Below are 25,170 nucleotides of genomic sequence, written 5' to 3'. Positions count from 1 at the left end.
TTGAGCCAGGGGAAGTGATGGACTACAATCTCATGTTTAGTTCACTAATTTGTATTGAGTTTGTAGTCCAATGCACAAAGTAGCCATATTCCAGAAGGAAGGACAGTGTCAGCACCAATTCAGAGATGATTGGAGGATCTACAGCCGAGTAATACACAGATAAAGATACATTTTTGTTAGTAGTTAATGTACTTGAATGTATTTTTAAGATTTAACTCCTGTAGAGTCACTTTAAGTTTAAAGCTGCGCACATATAAACTGAAAGTAGAACACTACATTGAGAAAATGACAAATGAGAACGCACCGAGCATGAGAATAGCTTTGAGGACAGCAAACACTGCTCCCACTTCAATGCTGTTATGAGCAGCTGCCAAAAGATGTCTGTCACAGGAAGAACATATAACAGGTGCCAGCTTTCCTAAGGATAAAATAAATGACATGGTTTTATTAAATATAATATGCACTGTAACCTTTCATCTTACAAAAGAATCTGTAAATAAGCTGTAATTTATAGTTTACACAGAGAGAAATCAGTCCCCCCGCCACACACACACAAAACCCTTTCCACAGCCCACACATACAAAAAGTACATCTTCTTTGAATTAAAATAGTGTTACCTGCAAAATGGCTTCAAATAAACTAGAGATACACCTGAGTCATGGCTGGCACGTCAATAACCAAACATAGACGTCACTTCTAGGACTATAAGCTAAATGATTCTTATCCCAAATGCTTAACAAATACCTATTGGACACTAAGACAGATGAAACTTTTATAAACAAAACAAATTCTATCAAATCTTTATATTACGAATAAACACTTGTACATATTTACAAATAAACATTAAAACATGGTGTATCCATCACACTGGGTTTGTAGGGCATTCTGGATTTTCTGGATCTTATGGATAGCAGCAGTTTCTCCTCTGGTGGCTCTCTTAACTGGAGGGAGGGGGGCACATTTCAAACTCATTCAGCTGCGAGAACAATTTGAGATTCAAGTATTCAAATACCTTTTAAAGAATAAGCTATTTTAAGCTATGCAGTTAGGGCAAACCTTGTAAACATAAAAAAAAGCTTAGGACTCCAACTGCTTCCTAGAAATAGTAAATATAATTACATTATTATTAGAGGTGCACCTAAATGACATTTTCTGACCGAAACTGAATTTTTTTTTCAAACTTTTAATTTAAAAAAAAATATTTTATCTTTATTAATTTTTTTCTAAACTTTTACATTTTTATACTTTTACTTATTTATTTTTATTTTTATAATTTTTTTGTATTTTTTTTAAACTTTACTGCTGGGGGCTCTGGGAAATATCAGGGGTCTGAACAGACCCCTGATATTTCCCTTTTAAAAGGGAACTCTTTTTTTGAACTCTTTCTTAAACAGTTAATCCCCACACAGCTACCTCCTCATGTATCACTTGCTCCTTCCTCTTAGATTGTAAGCCGTCACAGGCAGGGCCCTCCTTACCATCTTGTGTTGAATTGTATTGTAATTATAATGTCTTTCTTATATTGTAAAGCGCTGCACAAACTGTTGGCGCTATATAAATTCTGAAATCCTGTATAATAATAATAGTAATGTATAATACTTGAATACTCCCAATAGGAGAGACTATTGGATATAAATATGTCTCATGACTATGTATGAAAATGCCCATACACCTTACGATTATCGTACGATAATCATATGCGATTGACTTTTCGTACGACAATCGTAACGTGTGAATAGAGTGCCCGACTGAGTACTGTACAATCGTACGACTTTTCACGGTCAAGCATGTTTGAAAACTTTGGTCTATCGTACGATGTTTGCATGGTTGGTGGCGTTTCCATCCGTCAAAAGTCGTACGATTAACACTGCGCATGCGCAAACGATAATAATTACGGTCAATTACCGCAAGTCGTCCGGGTGTTTTTTTTAAACTACCGCTGATTGAACCTTGCGATAATCGGGGCAGGATGGGGCCGTCGTACGAAAATCGTACGACGGTTCGATCATCGGACGAAAAGCTTAGTCTGATTATCGTAAGGTGTATGGGCACCTTAAGAATATATATTGCCAATTTGATAAGAAAAGACAATAGGCTAATATATAATGCTTTCACCTGTAGAACATTACCTGAAGAGTGGCCCGAAGCCCAAATTGCTAATTACAGGTTGTGCAGTGAAGATTTAAACGGACATTAGCAGGTAATAGAAAAGATTGTTGTTTCTATGGCCATATGATAAGTGAACATGAATTTACATATGCATATACCGATGACCATCTCTAAGGGCATTTATTGACTTTTATATGTTCGACTCGTGTATTAAAGAAGATCTTGACATGTTGTTACCCAATAGAATGTTTTTGCTCTAGTTGAATATATCTCGCTTTCCTGGCCCCTGTAGTGGGGTCCGGTTGGTTCCCTCTTATCTCTCTCTGTCCGCGCCCAGGGTTGAAGGTTGGATAGCAGTGACGCTGCCATTTTTAAGAGATTTTTGTAAGTTTATTTAAACTTGATGAAACATAATGGTCAATACATGTAATGAAAGAAAAAAGTCTTGAAATGAACTAAAGTTTTTTTATATTGGAATTCCTTATATAGAGATAATAGTCAACTCCTGAAGAAGCGGGTCTCCGTGAAACACGTAGAGAGAAATTGTCCTCCAACTGGATTACACTTTGAAAAGCAAACCGATATGTAACCTACAAGTATTGTTAGGATTATGAGAATATGTGGGAGGATGAGGCTACTTCTTATGCTCAAATGTAGATGAATATGTTTTAAATATGTTAAAATAAAGTTTGTTATATGTGATACACACATCAGTTTGTGATCCTTGGGGTACATATAAAGTCAGGGTTTTCGCTTTTTTCTATAGTTAAAGTAGAACTAAACCTTCCTGTTTGTTTTTTTTGCATATATCTGCTGCTAGCAAACAGTAGATATATGCAAAAACATTAAAAAAGTTACCAAAAAGGTCAAAACTTACCTGTGTCTCTGCCGCTCGCTCCCGTATGAAGATCTGTAGATTATGGGGTGGTTGTGAAGGATCATGGGGCGGGTGCATGCGCAGTAGAGATATTTGGCCGTGAGAAGAGGAGAGACAAAAGGTAATTTACTGCAGGCAGCCCGCCAGCATGCACGTGGACAGACTCCATGGGACACAGAAGACACAGCAGTCAGTGCCGGATCAGAGACTGACACCAGCACTGGAGGGACTCCTGAAAACTACAGGAAAGAAGAAGATGATCGGATCAAGAGGCATCGTTTAAGTTAAGACCTTAAAGCAGCATTGGGGATGTGACTTTAATGTCACTTTAATTATTGGCATGTGGTACTCCCCCCTATTTCCTATGCACACCTGTATATAAGATTATAGCCTATGTATAAAAATTAGATTTTGGGTTTATAACACTTTAACTCCTCAGTTAAACAGGCCTCAAGTCTGGAGGAGGCCTCTGCTATTGTTGGAGGAGGAGAACCAGGGAAACTGATGGCTGCTGGAGGTGCCTGGAATATAGAGGACCTCAGGAGCAAGTCTGGTGTCTTTCCTACTGAAGATTTTGTGCCAATCCCTATTCAGCTGTGCTGCAAATGGATATTGACTGGAATACTAAAAGGGACTGGTGAGTCTGGAGTCTGTGTCTGTTTTGCCCTGGATGTCTAGGCCCCCTGTACCCTCTCTCCCAGTGTGAAAATGTTTATAAAGTTCTTCAGCATCATACTTCTGGCCTGGATATTAGCTCTGTTAGTCACTAGAAGAGGGCGGTTTATGCATCTGGTTACTAAAATCTCTAGACAGGCTATGGGTAACCCGAGTATCTGTTGGCTCCTTTGGGGGTGACGTTACATTAATATTCAAGTAAAGTGACTCATTGAGTTCAAACATCATTGTACCAATGTCTGCCAGTATTCTTTGGTATCCTTAAGGTGCCCATACACCTGCTGATTATCGTACAATAATCGCAGGTGATCCCGCGATCAAAGATAATCGGCAGGTTTATGGGCAGCGTGCGACTGCATCTACTGTACGGTCGCACGACTTTTGTCTTCCTAGCAAGCTCGAGTAAGTACGATCTGCCTGTCCAAGATGGGCAGATCGTACAAAATTTTTATCAATTTACAACCATCGCACAAGGAAAGTCGTGCAATGGTTGTAAGGTGTATGGGCAGCTTAACTGATATCATTTCTCAGGTTACAGGGCTTAATTAACCACTTAAAGGAGAACTATGGGGTGAGTGCTTTTCACTCACCTCATAGTTCTAGCCGACCTGTGACAATGAGACTGTCACAGGTCGGCTCAGTAGATCGGGAGGTGAGCGAACACATACCGGCGTTCGCTCACCTCTCGATCCTGTCACGGCTCTCTGCCGTGACAGGGGAGGGGCTGGATTCCCCCCTCCCCGCTCCGATCCGCCAGCACTGACTGGCGGAACAGACGGGGCAGGGGGCGAGTACAGCTGGCTCTGCCTTTAGATAGGCAGAGCCAGCTGTCAGTCACGCAGCTGGGCGGATCCCGGCACAATTGTTGTGATCCGCTTCAGCTGCGGCGTCTCAGTATACCGCAAGCTACAGCTCGCGGTATACTGAGCCTAGGGTGACGGGAGGACGCTAGTTTGTGTCCTCCCGTTACCCTAAGGAGAACTATGGGTAAAAGACTTAACCCCATAGTTCTCCTTTAAAGACCAGGTGTTTACACCCCCTTCCTGGCCAGGCCATTTTTCAGTATTCAGCGCTGCAGTAGTTTGACTGACATGTATTCCTGCATACTAGGGATGCACTGATATATGGTCCGCCGAAACATATCGTCCGCATAATGCCGAAAGTGCCATTTTCCTGCTGATACATCGGCGCATCCGTGATTTCTTTTCTCCCCGCTGGGCGCTGCTCTATGTCCCAGCGGGGAGAAGAGAAAGTGACAGCCGGCCGAGCGCTGCGGTGGAGAGTGCTGTGAACGGCCGGCGTCTCCTCCCACACCGCTCTGCCGCCTATCACAGTCCGGCAGAGCAGTGTGGGGGCGGAGACAACGCTGTCACAGGAGGCGGGGCTTTTCTCCCTACTTGAAATAATAAAGAAAAATAAATATAAAAAAATGTAAAAGTTTATAAAAAAATTAAATATTAGAAAAAATTAAAATACAAAACATTTTCGGTATCGGTATCGGTTTCGGCCTGACATTTTTTTATTTCGGTTTCGTTTTGGTTTTAAAATTTCCATTTCGGTGCACATTGTACTGAAATAAATGTTATACCATTTTTTTGGGGACAGATAGAGCTTTCTCTTGGTGGTATATAATCACTACTGCGGTTTTAATGTTTTACTATATTAAGGAAAAAATTACCAAAACGTTTGAAACAAAAAAGTTTTTTTTAGATTATTTTATAATAAATGTATTATTACCCAACTTTTTGGTAAAATATAAAAGAAGGGGTCACGTCGGGTAAATAGACATCAAACTTGACAAGCCTAAAAATTGTGTGCACCCACGAAATCGCAAAAAACTACAATACCCAAAATTGACTATAGGCGACGCTTCAAAAGCTTTAACGCTCATCAGTTTAGTCTTATCAGTGAATAATGGCCTTAGAATTATTGCTCACACTCATGTTCGTGGTGATATGTAACATGTGTGGCGTAATGGACGCAATTGTCGTTTTTGCAAGTATGCGCACCCGACTCATGTTTGTGCACGTGTATAATGGGCGGAAACTTTTTTTTTTAAATTGTGTTTTTTTATGTGTGAATTTAATCTTTTTTTTTCCTGTGTTTTCTTTTTCACTTAACTTTATTGTTATCACAAGGGGGCTAAAAAGTCCCCTATGTGATAGCAAAGAGGATTTGGCAGGTCCTCTTTATGGAGACGTCAGGGGTCTTCAAAACCACTAATGTCAACTAGGGACCCCAAAGAAGCTGATGAAGCAGAGATCTGCTTCATCAGCTTCTCTCCAGCTTCTGAAGCCAGAGAGTTACCGCAGAATGGATGTCATAAACATCACCTCCTGCATTCTGACACCAGAGAGGGGATCGCAGGGATATCATGTACTGATCTCCCTCTGATCCCCTGTCTCAGAGCTGCCGTGCTGGTCCCGGGCTGCACTGGTGATAGCGGAGCTCGGGACCAGCGGAGCTCGGGACCAGAGGAGAAGGGGTGTGCACAGATCAGCACCTCATACCAGCAATCCGGCGGCTCTATAGCCGCTGGATCACTTGTATGTAAACAGGCATCGTTGCCTGTTTAAAAATGTTGAACGTTTCTTACTTGTGTGCGCCATGCGACACGCAAGAGTGGGTGGGGCTAACAGGCCGTCTTTTGACAGCCACTCATATCCGGAAAGCTCCCGGCCAGCCGATTAATCACAATGGCCGGCCAGGAGGCGGTCAACTAAAATGGGAGCTAAGATGAAGTAATACAAGGCTGTCAGTATGTCTCTTCTGCCTTAAAAGCTTCTGCTTTAATTGCAACTTATTTTATTCTTTTATGCACAACTGAATTTTGTTTGACTTTAGTGTATAAACAAAATTCACTTGACATTAAGACAGCCAGGCCACTGGCATTTTAAGAAAGATGGCAGTGATGGCAGAATTTCAAGATTTCCTTCAGCATGACAACAGGTTCACTTCATTGAATTTTACCTCACTTTATACTTCAGTTAATCAGGTTTGCAGGGTCTCTATACAACTCGCATCTATATTTGCGATTCCTGACAATGTAATAGCCCAAAGGCCTTTTCAACCTTATCCCGAAGCCATAATTTATGGCTGACAGAAAACTGGCCCCTGATCACACATCTGTCATTTTAACAGCTTCCTCCAATAGAATTTAACACCTACAGAACTTCATCAGTAAAAAATAAATTTGACATGCTAAATATCACTTAGCAGAAATGCATTCCATTTTTATTGTGTGTGTCATAAAACCAAGAAAAGATATAAAAGCTTTTATAGATTGCACTAAAGTATTAAAAATAGTACATCAATACTAAGTGTCCAACAACATTTAAACTGTGTAACAAAAGTATTTGATGGGGTGACACTGTTGCAAATCTTTTTTATTACTTAAACATTATCAATTATCAGTGAAAATTTGTTATATTTTATCTCTCAGACTGATTTGATAATATATTATATTTATGTAAGACTAATAAATGAACTCCAAAAACTAGGTAGATTATTATTTTAATACAAGGGGCTACTGGAATCACTAAACCAATTATTATTTTTTTTAATTGGAGAGCAGCTCATGTGCAGTGCAATATTTAACACCCCATAAATTGTGTGTCTGTAGCCTCTGCTACACTGAACAAAGGTCACTTCACATCATGGAGTCTTCATCCTAATCAAGGAGAATCGCCATTCACAGGAACAAAAACAATCTTTTCCACAGCAGCTCATTCAGTTGGAGCCATGGAAACAACATAAAATTCATTTTTTCTTCCTCCACAGAACTGCTTGTAGACTTTTTACATTTGTAATTAGCAAGAAGCTGATTTGTTAGGTCCAACAGGGATTTGACCCAGATCAGGCGATATGCAGAATCCTGAAGTTTACCATGGATTGCTGATCTACAGATCTACAGCTCCACAGCTCAGTTTCCTCCTTGTTTGTCCTCACTAAGAGCCAATTTCAGTCCAGACATATCTGGAAAGCTTGGAAAAAGTTAAAGATAAACGCCAACCTTTTCTTGAGCCCACCTTCCATTCCTGTCTGAATGACCTTCATCATTCATCATTGATGATCCTTACTGCCCCCCACAGTTATTAACTTGTATCTAAACCCAAAAACAAAAATGTATATTACTTGCCAATTATGAAATGTGGTGACTGCATTAGTTTTCTCTTTATAGGCTTTTATTCCTTTATTTTCACCTGGTGGTCTGGCCAGTAACACGCTTCCTGTTTTAGGGTGGTTCCATTCTATGGAGGAGCAGTAGAGCCACCCTTGGATAGCAGAGTTGTCACCCTGTGGAGAGGGTAGGGTTCGATTGACTAGAAGATTTAGATCAGGGGTGTCCAAACTTTTTTCAGAGTGCCAGATTCGATGAAGTGAACATGCGTGAGGGCCGACCATTTTGCCTGACATTTTTTGAACCATTAAAATTAAATGCAAATTACCTATTGTATGCAAAGTTTATTGCAAACGGCATACTTTTCAGTTCGTTGCATGGATGACAATCCAAACAGGTGTTAAATCACTCTGCCTTTCATTCTTCAAACTCCACCCCCTCCCCTGTCACCTCTGCCATGTAGCCCCTGATACAGCTGATACCCATGTAAGAGGCCCTCCAGGCTCCCCAGGTTGCATTGTGATACCTTGTGTTGCAAATAAATATACGCCTGTATCATTTTATCACAACACAAACACCAACACAGCAGAAAAACAATTTTTTTAATAAGTCGCTAATTTCTTTACCATTTCGCAAAAAGGAGCAATTTCAGATTTGCAAATATTTGTTATTTATTAACTCAATACAGTTTTATCTTTTAGATTTAGTCAGAAAATATATTTTTTTGTGCACGGATAATGATTTTATCAATTGATCTGCGTATTTTTATCGGTTTAATGTTAATTTGAGAAACATTTGGGCAATTATCGCAGGAACCACAAATTTAGTAGCACCATCTTTTTATTCTATCGGGCCTGTGCTTTCAGAAAATATATGGTTTTGGGGGATATTTTACAAACGCTAGCAACGCAGCAGTTGAAAATCAAATCAATAGGAAAAATTGCAAAAATGGCGTGGCCAGCTGATTTGCAAAATGTTCCTCGAGGGCTTGGCAGTGAAAGGGTTAAATGAACATAACAGCACACAACCCTCGCCCTCCCCGCCGCTCGGACTCACCCAGCCAGAGCATCACAGGATCGCAGCTAGAAGGTGTCGGTGTGTACACTGCAGGGGATGGGGCAGTACCAGCCAAAACAACTGATTTCCGGGGAAACCAGTTCCATGCCAGCAGAAGCACCAATATTGGTACTCGATATTGGCGAGTACCGAAAGCAAAGTATCGGTACTCGTACTCAATACTGAAAAACCGGTATCGGTGCATCCCTAGTAGGCAGCCCTGTCAGTGTTAAATGGTTTGTCTCAACCTTATATCTGCCACTTTTGCTGAACAGTTTGGTCTGTCAAAGGAAGTTGAAAGATAACAGACTTACTGGCTGGATCACCAGGTAAAATTAAAGAAAAAGCGGAACTTTCTCTGCCATGAATCATTTTGTTTCTGAGCTTTATGTGATAGAACATATCCCCGGCATTACTTTAGAAGTGCCTGCAAAAAGCTAAAGTCTAAAGGGATCCCTGGGATGTGTTTTGAAAAAGATCTGAGGCCAAATGCTCCGATGTCCCCTCCCACCAAACAGCAGTAGACAGACCCCCTGATGACATCACTAGGTCACAGAACAGGTATTTCTTGAAAAACAAAATGCTTTGATTGAAAATATCATGTAATTTAATTGCATATTGATCTGGGGGATGGAGGAACAAGGGAACATATTAACCACTTGAAGTCCGCGGTGCTAAACCCCCTTCCTGTCCAGGCCATTTTTCAGTATTCAGCGCTGCAGTACTTTGACTGACATTTATTCTGCCATGCAACGCTGTACTGAAATTAATTTTATACAATTTTTGGGGGACAGATAGAGTTTTCCTTTGGCGGTATTTAATCACCACTGGGGTTTTTATTTTTTACTATGTAAAAGAAAATTAAAAAAAAAAAAACAGTTTCCCCTATATTAAATTATAAAACATGTATTATTACCCAATTTTTTGGCAAAATATAAAAGGCAGGGTCACGTCGAGTAAAAAGACACCAAACATGTCAAGCCTTAAAATTGCGCGCACGCGTGAAACCTCACAAAACTACAATAACCAAAATTGGCCATAGGCGACGCTTTAAAAGCTGTTACCGCTCATCAGTTTAGTGTCATCAGTGATTGATGGCCCTAAAATGATTGCTCTCACTCCGATGTTTGCAGCGATATGCAACATGTGTAGCGCAATTGACATTTTGCAGCGCTGGTGCATTTGATGCGTATTTACGTTTATGTTTACGTTTGTATGTGTGTATGCGTGGGGGTGGGGGACTTAACATTTTTTACTTTCTTTATATGTGACTTTTATTTTTTTACTCTTTTTATGTTTTTTTTTACACCTAATGTCATTGCTATTACATAGGGGGATAACAATCCCCTTATATAATAGCAAAGGAACACTGACAGGTCCTCTTTGTGGAGACATTAGGGGTGTCTAAGACCCCTTATGTCACCTGGGGACCCCCAAAGAAGCTAATGAAGCAGAGATCTGTTTCATCAGCTTCTTCGCTCTGGCTATAGAAGCCAGAGGACTGACAGGTGAATGCGGAAGTGATGTAATACACACCACTTCCGCATTCACAGTATGGAGGGAGGTCAGCAAGGAGGAAGTTGCTGAACTCCCTCCCATCTTACCTCCTGACACCCTCCCGAGCCGGTCCCGGGCTGCAGATTGAGGAGCGGATCCCTGGGATTGAAGGTGAGGGTGCAGAAGGGACAGCTGCACTACTCTAGGAAGGGGGCGCGCAGCCACAACATACAAGCGAACGGCAGCTATAGAGCTGTTTGTATGTCAAACAGCCGGTAACGACAGTTTTTTTCTGACTGTGTGCACGCTAGGGGGCGCACTCGAGCAGAAAAAAAACGTCTAATTACGGCAACCCGCCCATGGGACTTTGCCTTCCGTCCGTTTTTTCACAACGGGTGGATGACAAGCGGTTAAAAGCATACACTACACTTCAAATGTAATTTCATTTTGTGTTTCCTTTCATTCTCCCTAGTATGTGTGACCCCATATTACTTCCTACCTACCAAGACTTTACTTTTAAAGCTGAACACTAGGCAGATATAAAAGACACAAATTATTGTAATTTTGTATTAGTTTATACTCTATTGCATGTATCTTAAAAAAAACAAGCAGTACCTGACTTTGACTTGGGATCAGTCTCTTGTAAGCCCTGTACAGCATAATCCAGACTGGGTGAAGGAGAAGCAACACACATATAGAGTCAGTTGTGCAGCAGTCATGTGCTAACAAAGAACATGCTGGTAGGAGCAAAGAGCAGAGTGACAGAGAGATGAGCTCATCAGTCTGCTGCTTCTCCTTTTACTCTCAGTCACAGGGTGGGGGAGGGAAAAGACCTGTAAGTGTTACTTAAGTCAAGCAGAGAAAAAGCAGGTTTCCTGCCCTGTCAGGCACGGTTGTGTTGTGTGTCAGAGCTGTGCAAAATTCAGGACTGGATGGAGAAAATACAAATCCTTTAGCAGGTAAAAAATATCCCCCTGTACTTCATCTGTGAATTTAGCGTTTGCCTGGTGTTTAGCTTTAAAGCCCATTTCTACCTTTGCAGAGGTATTTTAAAAAAACATATGCCAGCAATGTACACCAAGTGCACATGAAACAGACATATGCAGTTCCTGTGTGTGAACCCACAAACTTACTTTTTTTGTTAGCTTTCCTCTTCAAATCCCTATGTAAAAATGTCTGCCTGTGTTTTGCAAGGTCCTTCTCACCTCTTCTATTCATTAGTATTCAGAGTGGCAGACCCCCCTCCCCAGACAGTGTATTGTGTGCAAAGGCATAGCTACTGTTCACTGATCATGTTACAATGGATCACAGTGAGGGGGCAGCTGTTTACAGCCAAATTACAATCTGACCCTGGTGTCTGATTGATGTTCATTTGGAGACAATTTTGAATTTTTAGGCTTAAGGCCTAATATAAGGTTCACTAAAAAAACAAGGAAAACCTAAAATGTGAGTCATAAAAATGTGCACACATATACATCATCACTGCACCTCTTCATTTCCACAATAAATGCTAATCACTTACAAAGTTGGAAATGGACTTGAAATATATTTAACTGCCTCCAGGCCGGCCGTAGTAAAAAAATGGCCGGCCAGGAGCTCTCTAGATCTGAGCGGGCGTCTCTAGACGTCCGCTCAGACATGGGCACGCGCGAGCGGGAAATGGCCGCAATTTAAAAACGGGCAGCGATGCCCGTTAATATACATGCGATCCGCCGGCTGTAAAAAAAAATTTAAAGTCCCCACCCATACATACACGCATGCATACATGCGTCGGGGGCGCATACGTGCAAAAAAAGACGATTGCGCCCATTACGCCGCACATGTTACATATCGCCGCGAACGTCGCAGTGAGAGAAATAAGTCTAGGGCCATCAATCACTGATAACACTAAACTGATGAGCGGTAAAAACGTTTAGAACGTCGCCTATGGCTAATTTTGGTTGCGGTCGTTTTCTGCGATATCGCGGGTGCGCGCAATTTTAAAGCTTGACATGTTTGGTGTCTATTTAACCAACGTGACCCGATCTTTTATATTTGACCAAAAAACTGGGTAATAATAAATGTTTCCTAACATAATGTTAAAAAAAAACGTGTTTTTTTTCAAAATTTTCAGTAATTTTTCCTAATGATAATAAAAAATAAAACCCCCCAGTGGTGATTAAATACCACCAAAATAAAGCTCTATCTGTCCCCAAAAAATGGTGTAAAATTCATTTCAGTACAGCGTTGCATGACGGAATAAACGTCAGTCAAAGTATCGCAGCGCTGAACACTGAAAAATGGCCTGGCCAGGAAGGGGGTCTAAACACCTGGTCTTGAAGTGGTTAATGACCGAAGTGCCAAGGTCACATGGATCCTGTTAATTGTTAATAATTCTATACAATACAGTATATATTCTTATATTGTAAATGTTATGTCATTAAGCTGTATGTTTTTATTAAGCCTAATGTAGCATGACAAGCTGGTTTGTTCCAAATTAGTACAGAGTGTTATGATGATGTAAGAAGTGAAGAGAACAACATCAAATAATCAGATGCCAGTGAGAGCCACTACTAGATTCTGAGAATGGTTAACAAGAGCAGGCTAATATGAATATATGTGGATTCATCTAGTTACCAATGATAATAATAACTCACCATTTGTTGCACCCAGTGGGCTGAACTGTGGTGTTCTTAGTAGATGGAGCAGGAGGCGGCATGTCATTCTAGCTCCAGGCTCAGCATCAGGATCACCACAAGCTGTAAAGAAAGGTATCTATTTATCAGCCATAAATACACCATGAGACCGTGCGTGACCATTCACTGTAATTACAGATAGCTTCAATTATGTTACATCACTGCTACATTGAAATCAGTATTGTTTCTATTTTATTTATGCAGGTTATTCTCAATCTCTTTACAATAAGACAATTATGAGCAATTGAACACAAAAAACAAAGACCTTTGGTGTTCTTGTTGGCAATAACTGCATTTCCTGCGCCACTTGCAGTAATTGTTTTCTCATTTTCAAGAGGCAGGGAAGTTAGGCTGCCAGGGTTAAATGTTCAACTCCACTACTGAGTGTGAGGTGTGTGTGTGTGAGAAGGACATCAGTTTTAGTTGCCATATTGTGTAGGTACATGGAGTCAAAGGAAAACTAGAGAAATGTATCACTGTAATTGAATCAGTAATGGATCCATAATATTAGGTGCCCACATATATTATCTGATGGTTCCCAAAAACAGTCTGATATATGTGGGTGGCTGCCAAATCAAATTGCTGCCCACTGTCGGAGAAAATTAGAAAACCTTCAACAACACCTCCCATTTTCCCCTCTGTCCCTCCCAAATATGTTTCTTATAAGCTCATCTAGCCCAGGCTTACAATTCAGTGGAGTGTGCTACAGATTGTATGCCCTGAAGGTGGATTCTCATTCCTGTATTGCCCCCTGAAGTCTATGGAGAGCTAAAGCTGGAACACATTTAATTTAATGAAATCTGGTATATTTCCCCCTCTTACCTATTCTCCTTATTGCATTCCTATACAATACTGGACAAGTGTCATAGTATTACAAAATGCATAGAATGTATTTCATATATATAAAGCTTAAATGTCCAAAGTGCAGAGAGATGTCCACCTCTAGAATGGGTATGCAATGTTCCTTTAACACCAATATAGACCTCTATTGATAAGCCAACTGGACAGTCCACTGACAAGGATTAATGGCATTTTGTTTAATTTGCCAAGGATGCATGCAATAAACTGGATATTTACCCTATCACTTGACATTAATGCCCATTGGTACTCTATATATAATAATAGCTCACTAATTCTAATTTAGGACTGTATTTATCACTAATTTGATGGGGAATGGGTCAATAAACCCATTTTTCCATTAAGATTTGATTTTTCACATTTACTTTTTTTATCACAGCATTTTTAGGAAATGTACATATTTGCTGCTTGAGAATTGCTGCATTCAAATGAAAAACATACAGGGTTATTCACAAAAGGGTGAAGAGTTTGGAGAAGGCAGGAGAAGTGAACAATCTAGGACAACATAGCTGAACTGGAAAGTGAGCTCAATTGGAGAATGTTTCCAGTTCAGCTACGTTGTCCTGGATTGTTCACTTCTCCTGCCTACTCCAAACTCATCATCCTTTTGTGAATAACCCTGATAGTGTTTGTCATGGAAAGGCTGCATTTGATCTGCTCTGTCTGCAGACACCTTAATAGGACATGCTGCATCCACAGAAATGAAGGGTAATGCAGGTCATATGCAGCCTCTGAATTGTCACGTGTACTGCTCAATAAAATTTAATGAGATTTTGTTGACCTGCATTTGACATGCATCCAAGCATACCTCAAACACAGAAAAACCTCTGTTAACGGAACACTTCTGTTCGTGAACAATTCGGTTTGCGAACAGGAAGTTCGGCAAAACTTTGCTTCCATTCGCGGACTCCGCATCGGGTGACGAACCCAACCGCAGCCATCTTCCCTGCTCTGACACATGGTTGTGGCTTCCTCTAGTCGAGATCGCGGTCTGATCACAGTTTGATTCAGTTCGCGACCAGAATCGTGGAACGAATTAGGTTCGTGAACCGAGGTGCCACTGTATGTGGACAGCACAGTGCAGTTCAGTAGAGTCATATTGGCTCAGTGTGCTGTCTATCTGTTTTTAAGGTCTATTGCTGATGTTAAGGGAATTACAGGAGGTTAATTGTGTCATAACTGGCTAAAATTGTGTTTTTTTTTATCTGCCTGGAGTTCAGCCTTAATGTGGAGTCAAAAAACAGAAACTGGACACCTACAGACAACTGCAGGGAGTCTGATTCAGTGTGACCCTCGGTGGGGGCGATCACCTGTCCCCGCTCATCCTTGCATTCTTTAGCTCTTTATCCTTTCACTACTTTGTCCCTCTACCGTGTCCCAAAGCATTTGTGCATTTGTATCTTAGCTTTCCGCCTGCTGCGCGCACAGCTTTCTTTTTGCCTTTCCGTTTTCCCTTTCCCTGCTTGTGTACGTTGCAGTTACATTCTGAACGCCACCAATGCCTAGAGTCTGAATTTCTATAGCCCTTCCTAGGCCGGCACTCAGGGCGGCCAGAAGGGTGGCTCATGGGAGATGCCTTTTGTTTTACAGTGTTCACTTGACGCATACTGCTGTGACAGTCTATTGACTTGAACTTTGCTATACCAAATTGTGCGTGCCCTCTTGGTTACAGTGTTCACTGACCACCCTTCTAATTTTTTCAATTGATTACATTTCATCATTTCACCACTTCATTATTGTATGATGCTGTACACTACTCCATCTTTGTATGTTTATTATATTTATACATTTTTTATTATTCTCTCTCTCTTTGTATGTTTATATTTGAAAAAATTCTCAATAAAATACGAATTTCTAAAAAAAATAAAAAAACAGAAACTGTATACTTTAAAGTAAACTGTAAAGTTTTACAGCTCTACTATTTAGACATGGTACCTGCTGCGAGGAGAGAGGGTAGTGCGACATGCTGCACCACATCTTCAAGTGAAAAACAATGCCTTGCTATCAGGACAGCTATAAAAGTGGCCAGAGAATCATGGAACGAAAGATCACTAACCTACAAGACACAGGAAAAAGAAGATTCAGTTGACAAAATAAAAAATTTTCATCAGGATTCATTTCTAAATATTCCAAGTTTCCACTGCAATCTGTAGAGTTTGGGAGTGTTACTAAATAAAATTACTCATGTTGTATTTTTTATTACAGATTTTTCATTTGAAAACTATGAATATTAGTTTGTAGTAGTTAGTCACATTCAACCACACTTGTCCAAGCCACTTTTTCAGTTCTAATGATTGTCAGGAAAATACCCCATATACTGTATTAACACAGATAGCACAGACATCTTAACCTAATCACTATGGAAAGGCAGGTGTTATTGTCAAAGAACAAGATGGGAGGTGTACAAATTGTGTCACCACCCAGTTGTACTTCCATAATCACATTCTTTGTGTCAAGAAGGCTTCATAGGTGCTAATTCTTCGATCTGCATGGCTAAAGGTGTGAATTGCTGTCAAAATGCAGTTCTTAGACAATTACATTTGCTTTTCCATGGTGATTGGATTCAGGTGTCTGCGCTACCTGTTTGGATTTAAATGTTGAGGTATTTTCCTGACATTCATTAAAACTGAAGCAATTGCTTGGATGAGCTATGAAATGTCTTCAATATTACAGAATATGTCCAGTCGAATGTGACTAACGACAGCTAGCTAAAATCGTGAACTAGCTATATGAGAACCTTTACTGACTTAGAAAAACATTAGATTTATGGAGCAACTAAAAAAAAAAATGCGGTTTGCACACGGATAACACATACAAATAACTTTCTGCTGACCAAGAAAAAAATATATAATTAGGAGATGAACAATGCATAATAGCATTAACAAACAAGCTATGCATATATTATGAGCCTGACCAATACTTACATCCACACTGCATAGTAAGTCATTAAAGCCCCACACATGATTGGAGGAACAGCAAAGAGCCTTGAGTACACCCAGCCATTCCGAGCTGAGCACAGTGCAGCAAGCTGTAAGTTCAGCACACAGGTTCGAAATATCATAGATCCTGCAGAAAAAAAGACTGGTCATGTGGATCACCAAAGAACAGATGTCTAAAAAGCTTTAAGCAATAGACTATACTTAGGATTGGGATGAAATTTAAAACAATGATTGAGCTACAAAAGCAGGAATAAGCACTCCTAGCGTTGTGAAAACAAGCAATACCATGTCATTGGGGCCATAGCACATTACAGGCTAGTAAGAATTTGTTTTTAAATAATACCTATGAAAAAGGGTTCAATATAGAGCAGCCCAAATTGTGGGTATCTATTGAGCAATCAGAGGTTCCAGTGCCATTGACATCGATACCATGGTTACCACCTGCTAAACGATCTCATAGTTGGATAAGGTCCCCCTTGATTGCATCAGTATTGAGTGTATGGGATGCAGTGATCTCGAGATATGATATATCATCATATCTGGGCGCATTAACACCTATTATGGGCAACTCTGATTTCCCATTATGCTTAGAGAGTAGGAGGTTTTTAAAGTGGGACAGTACAAAGCATTCCCCTATTATACAGGTGGTTAACACCTCCGGAGTATTTCCATTATTGGAGCTACTCCCGAGTGATACACCTAGCACAAGTAAATGGTTAGAATACCTTCAACTTAGACATTTTTATCAACATTTAAGTATAAGGGGAACTGTCTTTAGGGATCTGACCCCTTTTGAGGATGTCTGCATTAAAAAAGCTGAAAGAAGACACACAGTCTCTAGGGTATATAATCTACTATTAGCACAAATGTACCCGCTCCCTCCTAATTATATTAGGAAATGGGAACGGGAATTAGGAAGTAGAGTAGGGGAAGAGGAGTGTAAGATGTCTTTTTATCTAACCTTTAAATCAAGTATGGCAGTAAAAACACAGGAGAGAAACTTAAAAATTCTAATAAGATGGTATAGATGTCCAACAATAATGCATAAAATAAATCCCCAAGTATCCAAGATGTGTTGGAGGTGTGGATTAGAAGAGGGGACAATGGTGGATATATGGTGGTCATGTCAGTTACTACATTTCATATTGGAGAACAGTTCTTGAGGTTGAAAGTTGTTTGACAAGATTGAGACTCTTGGAGACCCCAGAGGTAGCACTTTTCTCAATGCTACCTGGCCCTGTGAAGGGTTTAAAAAAGGGTTTAGTATGTCCCATACTGGAAGCAGCCAGGGCAATAATACCTCAGCATTGGAGGTCACCCAATGCTTCTCAGATACGGGAGTGGGTTAACGAAATAAATAACATAATGCAAATAGAGGAGCTTATAGCACGCCTACATAAAAGCTTCACCCAGTTTGAGGAGAGGTGGAGGCCATGGAGAGACTTTTCAAGTTCATCAGAGATACAAACTTATATATATTTAATAGAGACCTAGATTTAAGGTTTAAATACACAATTTGGTGGGGGATAGTGGTTTTAAAGAGAAGGAGGATAAATGAGATGTGTATAATATAGGAGTTGAAGCATTAGATATGATTAAGTTATGGTGATGATGTATATGAATGGTTACGTATAATGTGTGTTTATTGGATCATGATGTAAATTGGAGAATGTTATGAAATAAAATAGAGTTATAAAAAAAAAAAAATACCTATGAAAAGGAATTTTGAACGGCCCAAGATACATTTATTGAACCCTAGGACAGGCCCAAGGAAGTATTATTGGCTTAGAGACTAGACTATCATGTAAATCCCAGTGCCTGTCCAGTTCCTTGATATGCTCACAAATGTAAGATCAGTGCCTGCTTTAAGTGCATTTCCCCCTTTGCAGCCAAATTGGGATAACTTTATATTTGTTATCTATCCCCATTACCATGCAAAATTCATTATTTTTTATTTTTTTTTTAATTCCTGCTTATATTTCAACTGTTTTCTGAAAACATCAAAACTGAAGATGTCTCCTGCTATACAATGTTAAGGAGAGGGCTGGGGAGTTATTGTCTGCCATAATGAACCCTATCTGTACTGTGCTAGAAGATCTCATCAGTTGTAAACTAGATTTGAACACTGCCTGTTCTAAGAAAGAGTTCATGATTTCATGGTGTGTGTTCTGCCTTGTATGTTAATGAGGGGACATTGAGCCTACCCTCAATTCAAAATCTCAAAATCCACTTTCACTTTTAAACTGTTCTTTTCTGCAGCCCCCTGTTATAAATGAACAGGAATCCTCTATGAGTGTTCCTGTTCATTGATAACATGAGGACAGAGTATGTTTACTATAACCACAATCATGAATTAACAGGAGGTGATGTAGATCACTCCCATTCATTCATAATTGAGGATATAGTACACACACCATGTCCTCAATTATGTACAAACACTCAGCGATCACTGATCGCTGGATGTTTGCTCTCGCTCTCCTCTCTGACAAGTTGTCACAGGAGGATGCGAGCGGTGTAGGGAGGAGAGCTCAGACAGTGCGGCCTGTCTCCGCCCACACACCGCTCTGCTGGACTGTGATAGGAGGATGAGCGGTGTGGGAGGAGATGCCGGCCGTCCACAGCACTCTCCTCCCACAGCGCTCGGCTGGCTATCACAGTTTCTCTCCTCCCCACTGGGACACAGAGCAGCGCCCAGGGGGAAGGAAAGAAAGCAGGGATGCGCCGATGTATTGGCAGGAAAATGTGCCAAAAGTGCAATTTTCGGACGATATGTTTCGGCGGCCGATATATCGTTGCATCCCTAATATATTACATACATACAGCTTTATGGTGTATACTAACCAGGGAGATCTTTAATTGGATCTGTTGTCCTTTATTTTCAATATGTTCTTTTTTTCCCCCCTTTGTTTGTTTTGCTTTTATTTTTCATGATGCTTATTTATAGTGTGTTATTAGTTTTGATGTATTTAGTGTTGTTTTTTAATGATTTCTTTACCTTTTTTTGTAATTGTGTCTTATATGAAAAAATTAAATAAAGAGATAATAAATAAAATAAACTGTTCAGGATTAGCTTGCAGTCTTCACAAAGGTCTGCTCCAAAGGAACGAGTAGAACGGTAAGAAATATTTCTATTATAATTTTTAGGTCTGCTGTGCAAATGGGCACACATAAACACAATTTTGACTACAAAACTGGAATACACTTTAAGCGTCTCCCCTTGTGGCTTGCTACAAAATTTCAATCTTGCAGTCTGATCAATGGAGGGGAGAAAACTGGAGAAATGCTTCCTTCTGTCTGCAGTAGACTGGTTACACCATCTTCCCCTAGACCAGAGGTAGGCAACCTTGGCTCTCCAGCTGTACTGAAACTACAAATCCCACAAGGCATTGCAAGCCACAGGCATGACTCCCAGAAACAGAAGCATGATGGGATTTGTAGTTTCAGCACAGCTGGAGAGCCAAGGTTGCCTACCCCTGCCCTAGACAAAATCACTTGGCTGGAGCTGAGGGACCACATTTTAATGGTTACAAATACTTTTTTTTATTAATTATAATGTTGTATTTTGTGTAATATCCGGAATGGATTAACAGAGAAAGGTACAATTATTGAAAGGTCCACTTTAAATATAAATCATGATACTCACCTCTCAGCATCTTGGTGGCCCATACACACATTCATAAGGACATTACACACAAAACTGTAACGGTTAGCAGCATTCTCACTGAGGATCTTCCCCAGCACAAAGTGATTGATATTGTGCACTGATGGGTTTTCTATAAAGTCCACCATGAAGTCTGGATCCCACAGTGCATTAGAGTTGGATGGCTGTACGTTGCTGTATATTGTCTGCTTTACCTTGGAACAAGCACTACTGAAGAGATAGATAGACAATATATAAACAAATAGTATGTATTTCATGTGACATTGATTAGTTCCATACAGAGGAGAAACTGATGTTGACATACAGTAATATATTATCTCAATTACTGAGCCCAATGTTAAAAAGAAATCATGCATGGTATTTGGCCATTATATGTAATCTTTTCGGTGGAAATACAAATATGTGTTCAACATAGATAACTGCATGCTGGCTATTGATTCATTTAATATATTGATAAACATTTTCTTATGGTACACCATCACTCAGATGTTTGATCTCTCTATATTTCAAAACAACAGCTCCTATTAAATTTGATATCTTGTTACTATCCTGCTTATCTGATAATACACAAAAGCATCAAAATTACTTATGTTTATTTTCTTTGCTCCTTCCTACAAACATGATTTTGCCAGGAATAAGAAAATACATTACTTATGTTTGGCTCGTCTCCCTATCACTATGTCTTCAGTAGACTGACCCACCCCTCTTCACTTGAGTTAAAAAAGTGTAGTGTTTTGTATGCATCTTATTCATATATTTGTTAATAATGTTCTGTAATAAAAAAGTCCTTTCTTTTTAGTTAGACTAGTATGAACTGCCCTAATGCATATTTCATTTTCCACTTGCAGTCAGTATTTGGCAGCATTTAACTGCTATTCCGTCATCTACTATTCAGCTTACAAAACACATGTAGGGACCCTGCAATTAGCTGGAGTGTCCTTAGTCTAATGTTAGTGTTTGTAGCTTGGCTGTATCGAGCCTGAGCTTTTGTTTATGATATCTGGATTTGTTAGGCCTTTCCTAAGCCCAAGCTTATACAAATAATGTTGTAGAAATAATGAGAAAATGTATGTGAAGGATCTCTTTATAAATATGTAAACATTAAAACAAATACATATGGAAATTATGGGGCCATTTAGTAAGTTTCTGTTCACTTCATGCTCTTCATTGTAAAAATAATTAAAAATAAATAATAATAATAATACATAAAACATCATGGTTCTACTGCTTCCCAGCTCCAAGAAACAAAACAATTGAAATTGCAGTAAAATGTGATTATTGTACCATTACTTTAGCAATGCAGTGAGTTTAAAGGATATCTACAGATACAGTATCTCCCTATTAAATGAAAGGTGGTAAGATAACTGTCCATCCCCCAATGATTTACATAAACATAGGACCCACTGCTATCCTCACCCAAACTTAAAAGCACAGCACATTTAGTATTTCTTGCCCTTTACTTTTCTCTAAAGAAGAGGGAAGGATCAGGACTCACTTGCAGGATGATTTTTACACACGTTGGAATGTTTCCCTGTGTAATAATGTGTATCATAAGGGTGATTATTATATTAAAAAACACAGCCCAACTGCCTCAAGAATGGCCATCCATGTCTATTTTCTATTCAATATGATAGATTTTTCAGCCCCATGGTTTTACAGTCTGCATACTCCAACTGTACCCTGAGTGGTGAGTTACACTACGGTATATTTTCCCTTAAAGAACAACTCCGGAAAGAATAAAATTAACCCTTGCAGTGGGGCTACCTCCACACTGCAAGGGTTAACTGCTCATTTTGGTCTGGGGTCTAAAATAAAAAACATATTCACCTGATCCTTGGTTCCAATGGCCTCTTCTTCCCTGGGCTCTGGTGGTCTAATGACCCGCGAGTCACATACACTGTATTAGAAATGAGGACACTGAGGGACATTTCACCACCAGAGGGTAGGGGTAGAGATTTGAATGGTCTCTGCCGCAAGACCGAGGAACAGGTCTTCTTTATTTCGGTCCCCTTGAGAAAAATTTGCAGTTAACCCTTGCAGTGTTGGGGTAGCCCCACTGCAAAGTTTAATTTGTACTCTGCCCTAATTTCTTCTTTAACATTAGTAAGTAAGTTAGCAAGGCTTTTGTATAACGGAAGTATTTATAGCAGAATGCCAAGCTTTTATCTTTTGGGTAGAGTAGGAAAGGGTTAGCACCCCTCACAGATCTTTTGACTGGTCTGACAGTTTCTGCCAGCTAAATGGGAGGGTGGGTCTGTTATCACATGATCGGCCACATAATGAACAACAGCTTCCATTTAGCACCTTTGGCTAGTTTGTCCCCGAAGCTGAAGGGACCCACCATAGTAAACTAGGTTGGGAATGACTGAATTTTACCTCAAGCTTTGTGCAAACCTCTGAGAAAAGCAGTAAGCCATTTATAAGAACAATAAATAAGAATTAACAATACTATTGTGGCCATGGCGAGAATTTTATGACAGTTTTAGAGAATCTTAGCTAGCTCCAAAATAAATACATAAATATGTATTTTATTTATAACATAGAGCAGACCTTTCATTAAGAATGACCCCCCCATCTAAAAACACAAAATACATCATAGTGCATTGCACAAGTGCATTCCTGTGGGATTTGGTATCCTCTGCTTTTATAGGATCCCCTTATGTAGGTCCAGGTCTTCTGTAAGTGTCTATTATTGTTTTTTTATTATTGTTTATTTATTATTTTTGTTATTGAGCAATTTTAGAAGGAGGGGTCATTTTTAATACAATATTTTCTTTAATTAGATTACAAACTACCTGCCAAATTTGATATGTAACCAGCTATAATTTTCTAAATCTGCCAGAAATGCAATTTGCACTTTCTTTCAAACATGGCAACAATACACTATTTGTATGCTGTAGCAAAAGCTTAAGACAGTGTCATTTTACTTTAAAGAGGACTGCCAAAATTAGCAATTTGCTTTTGGGTGGAAAATAAAAACATTAAACAAGCAAAAGGTTACTTACAGAACTCAAAATGTGTTACTTTTCAATTCAAAATCAGATATATAAAGACTGAATCATTTATTTCAGTCCCTCTGCTCTGGTTCTCTATGGCAGTCTGGCTACCACAATACATTTAAACACCTGAACACATCTGAAAGGTAGAGTAACATTTTGTTTATATGTTGGTGTTATGGTTGTGGAAAACAGTGCCCATTTCTTCTATGCCACACCCCCTTTTTCCCACAGCTGTCACAGTGGGTGCAAATAGGTGCACCCATTCTCTATATCTGGAGAATGCACATGCATAACTGTTCTTGCTTGGAGGAAATAGGAATGATAACTGCGGTAATATATGTGCCAGCCTGTGCCTGTTTCTTCACACACACCACACATTGTTCCAACACATGCACTTTACTGTACCAAAGAAAAAAGAATGGGGCGAGTAACAGACAAGTATAAAGGGGAGACACACAAGGCAGGGCAAAGCACAAAACATAAACAGGACAGGGAAGATGAGGAAGATGGTAAGGGGGCTTAGCATATGGGAAGCCCAGAACAAGATTATAGGGGGAAAAACTAAATATAGAGCAAATGACTAATAGGAACAACTTAAAGTGTATGTAAAGTCTAACCTTTTTTGGGTCCTGTCCCAGAGGTACAACATGTAATAAGAGGAAATCTTTCCAAAGCAAGGAGGAATCCTCTCTGAAACTTATGTTCCCATTGGAAGATTTCCACTCACTTCCTGCTCTGTGACAACTCAAATTTTGGATTTCCCACTATTTTCTGTACCAGAGATAATGTACACCAGGACAAATATGTGGGTACAGATGGCAATTGAAGCATGACAGGGGTATTAACCCTCACTACTTTATATCCCCAAAAACATGGCTTTACATATACTTTAATATATCCCAATGGGAGCAAATATACAGAGATGTTAGATTGGCTAACAAGGCAGGCAGTCTATAGGTTACAAAGACCTACATAAGGAGGGGGAGAGAGAGAACAAAGAACAGAACAGAGATAGTGGTCAGATATGCATTACTGACCAAAACCACTAAAATGTGCCTTATCGTGTCTTATTGTGCAACACAGTGATGTGACCAGTGACACAATTTACTTAACCACTTGCTGACCAGGTGGTTAGGCCCCCTTCCTGGCCAGGCCATTTTTCAGTATTCAGCGCTGCAGTACTTTGACTGACATTTATTCTGTCATGCAACGATGTACTGAAATGAATTTTATACCATTTTTGGGGGACAGATAGAGCTTTCTTTTGGTGGTATTTAATCACCACGGCGGGTTTTATTTTTTACTATATTTAGAAAAAATTACTGAAAATGTTGAAAAAACAATATTTTTTTTTACATTATGTTATGAAACATTTATTATTACCCAATTTTTGGGTAAAATGTAAAAGACAGGGTCACGTCGGGTAAATAAACACCAAACATGTCAAGCTTAAAATTTGCGCGGACACAGGAAATCGCAAAAAACTACCATGCCCAAAATTGACCATAGGTGACGCTTTAACAGCTTTTACAGCTCATCAGTTTAGTGTTATCAGTGATTGATGGCCCTAAAATTATTGCTCTTACTCCGACGTTTGCGGCGATATGTAACATGTGCGGCGTGATGGGCGCAATCGTCGTTTTCGCAGGTATGCGCACCTGACGCATGTTTGCATGCGTGTATGTATGGGTGGTGAGTTTTTTT

General features: G+C 39.7%; 1 protein-coding gene across 1 annotated transcript in view; it reads right to left on the bottom strand.

Moving 5' to 3' along the window:
- Positions 1-25,170, bottom strand: part of MED12L (mediator complex subunit 12 like) — a 339,629-nt gene that overhangs the window by 65,444 nt on the left and 249,015 nt on the right. The window contains exons 20-24 of the mRNA XM_018565890.1: positions 20,450-20,677; positions 16,792-16,933; positions 15,803-15,923; positions 12,971-13,072; positions 305-418 (exon numbers count right to left, since the gene is read on the bottom strand). Coding sequence (XP_018421392.1) covers positions 305-418; positions 12,971-13,072; positions 15,803-15,923; positions 16,792-16,933; positions 20,450-20,677 — 707 coding nt within the window. The remainder of the gene's footprint in view (positions 1-304; positions 419-12,970; positions 13,073-15,802; positions 15,924-16,791; positions 16,934-20,449; positions 20,678-25,170) is intronic.

This window comes from Nanorana parkeri, unplaced genomic scaffold (genome assembly GCF_000935625.1).
Source record: "Nanorana parkeri isolate BGI_ZX_2015 unplaced genomic scaffold, ASM93562v1 scaffold898, whole genome shotgun sequence".
NCBI classification, from domain to species: Eukaryota; Metazoa; Chordata; class Amphibia; order Anura; family Dicroglossidae; genus Nanorana; species Nanorana parkeri.
This window is presented reverse-complemented; position numbering and strand designations above follow the sequence as displayed.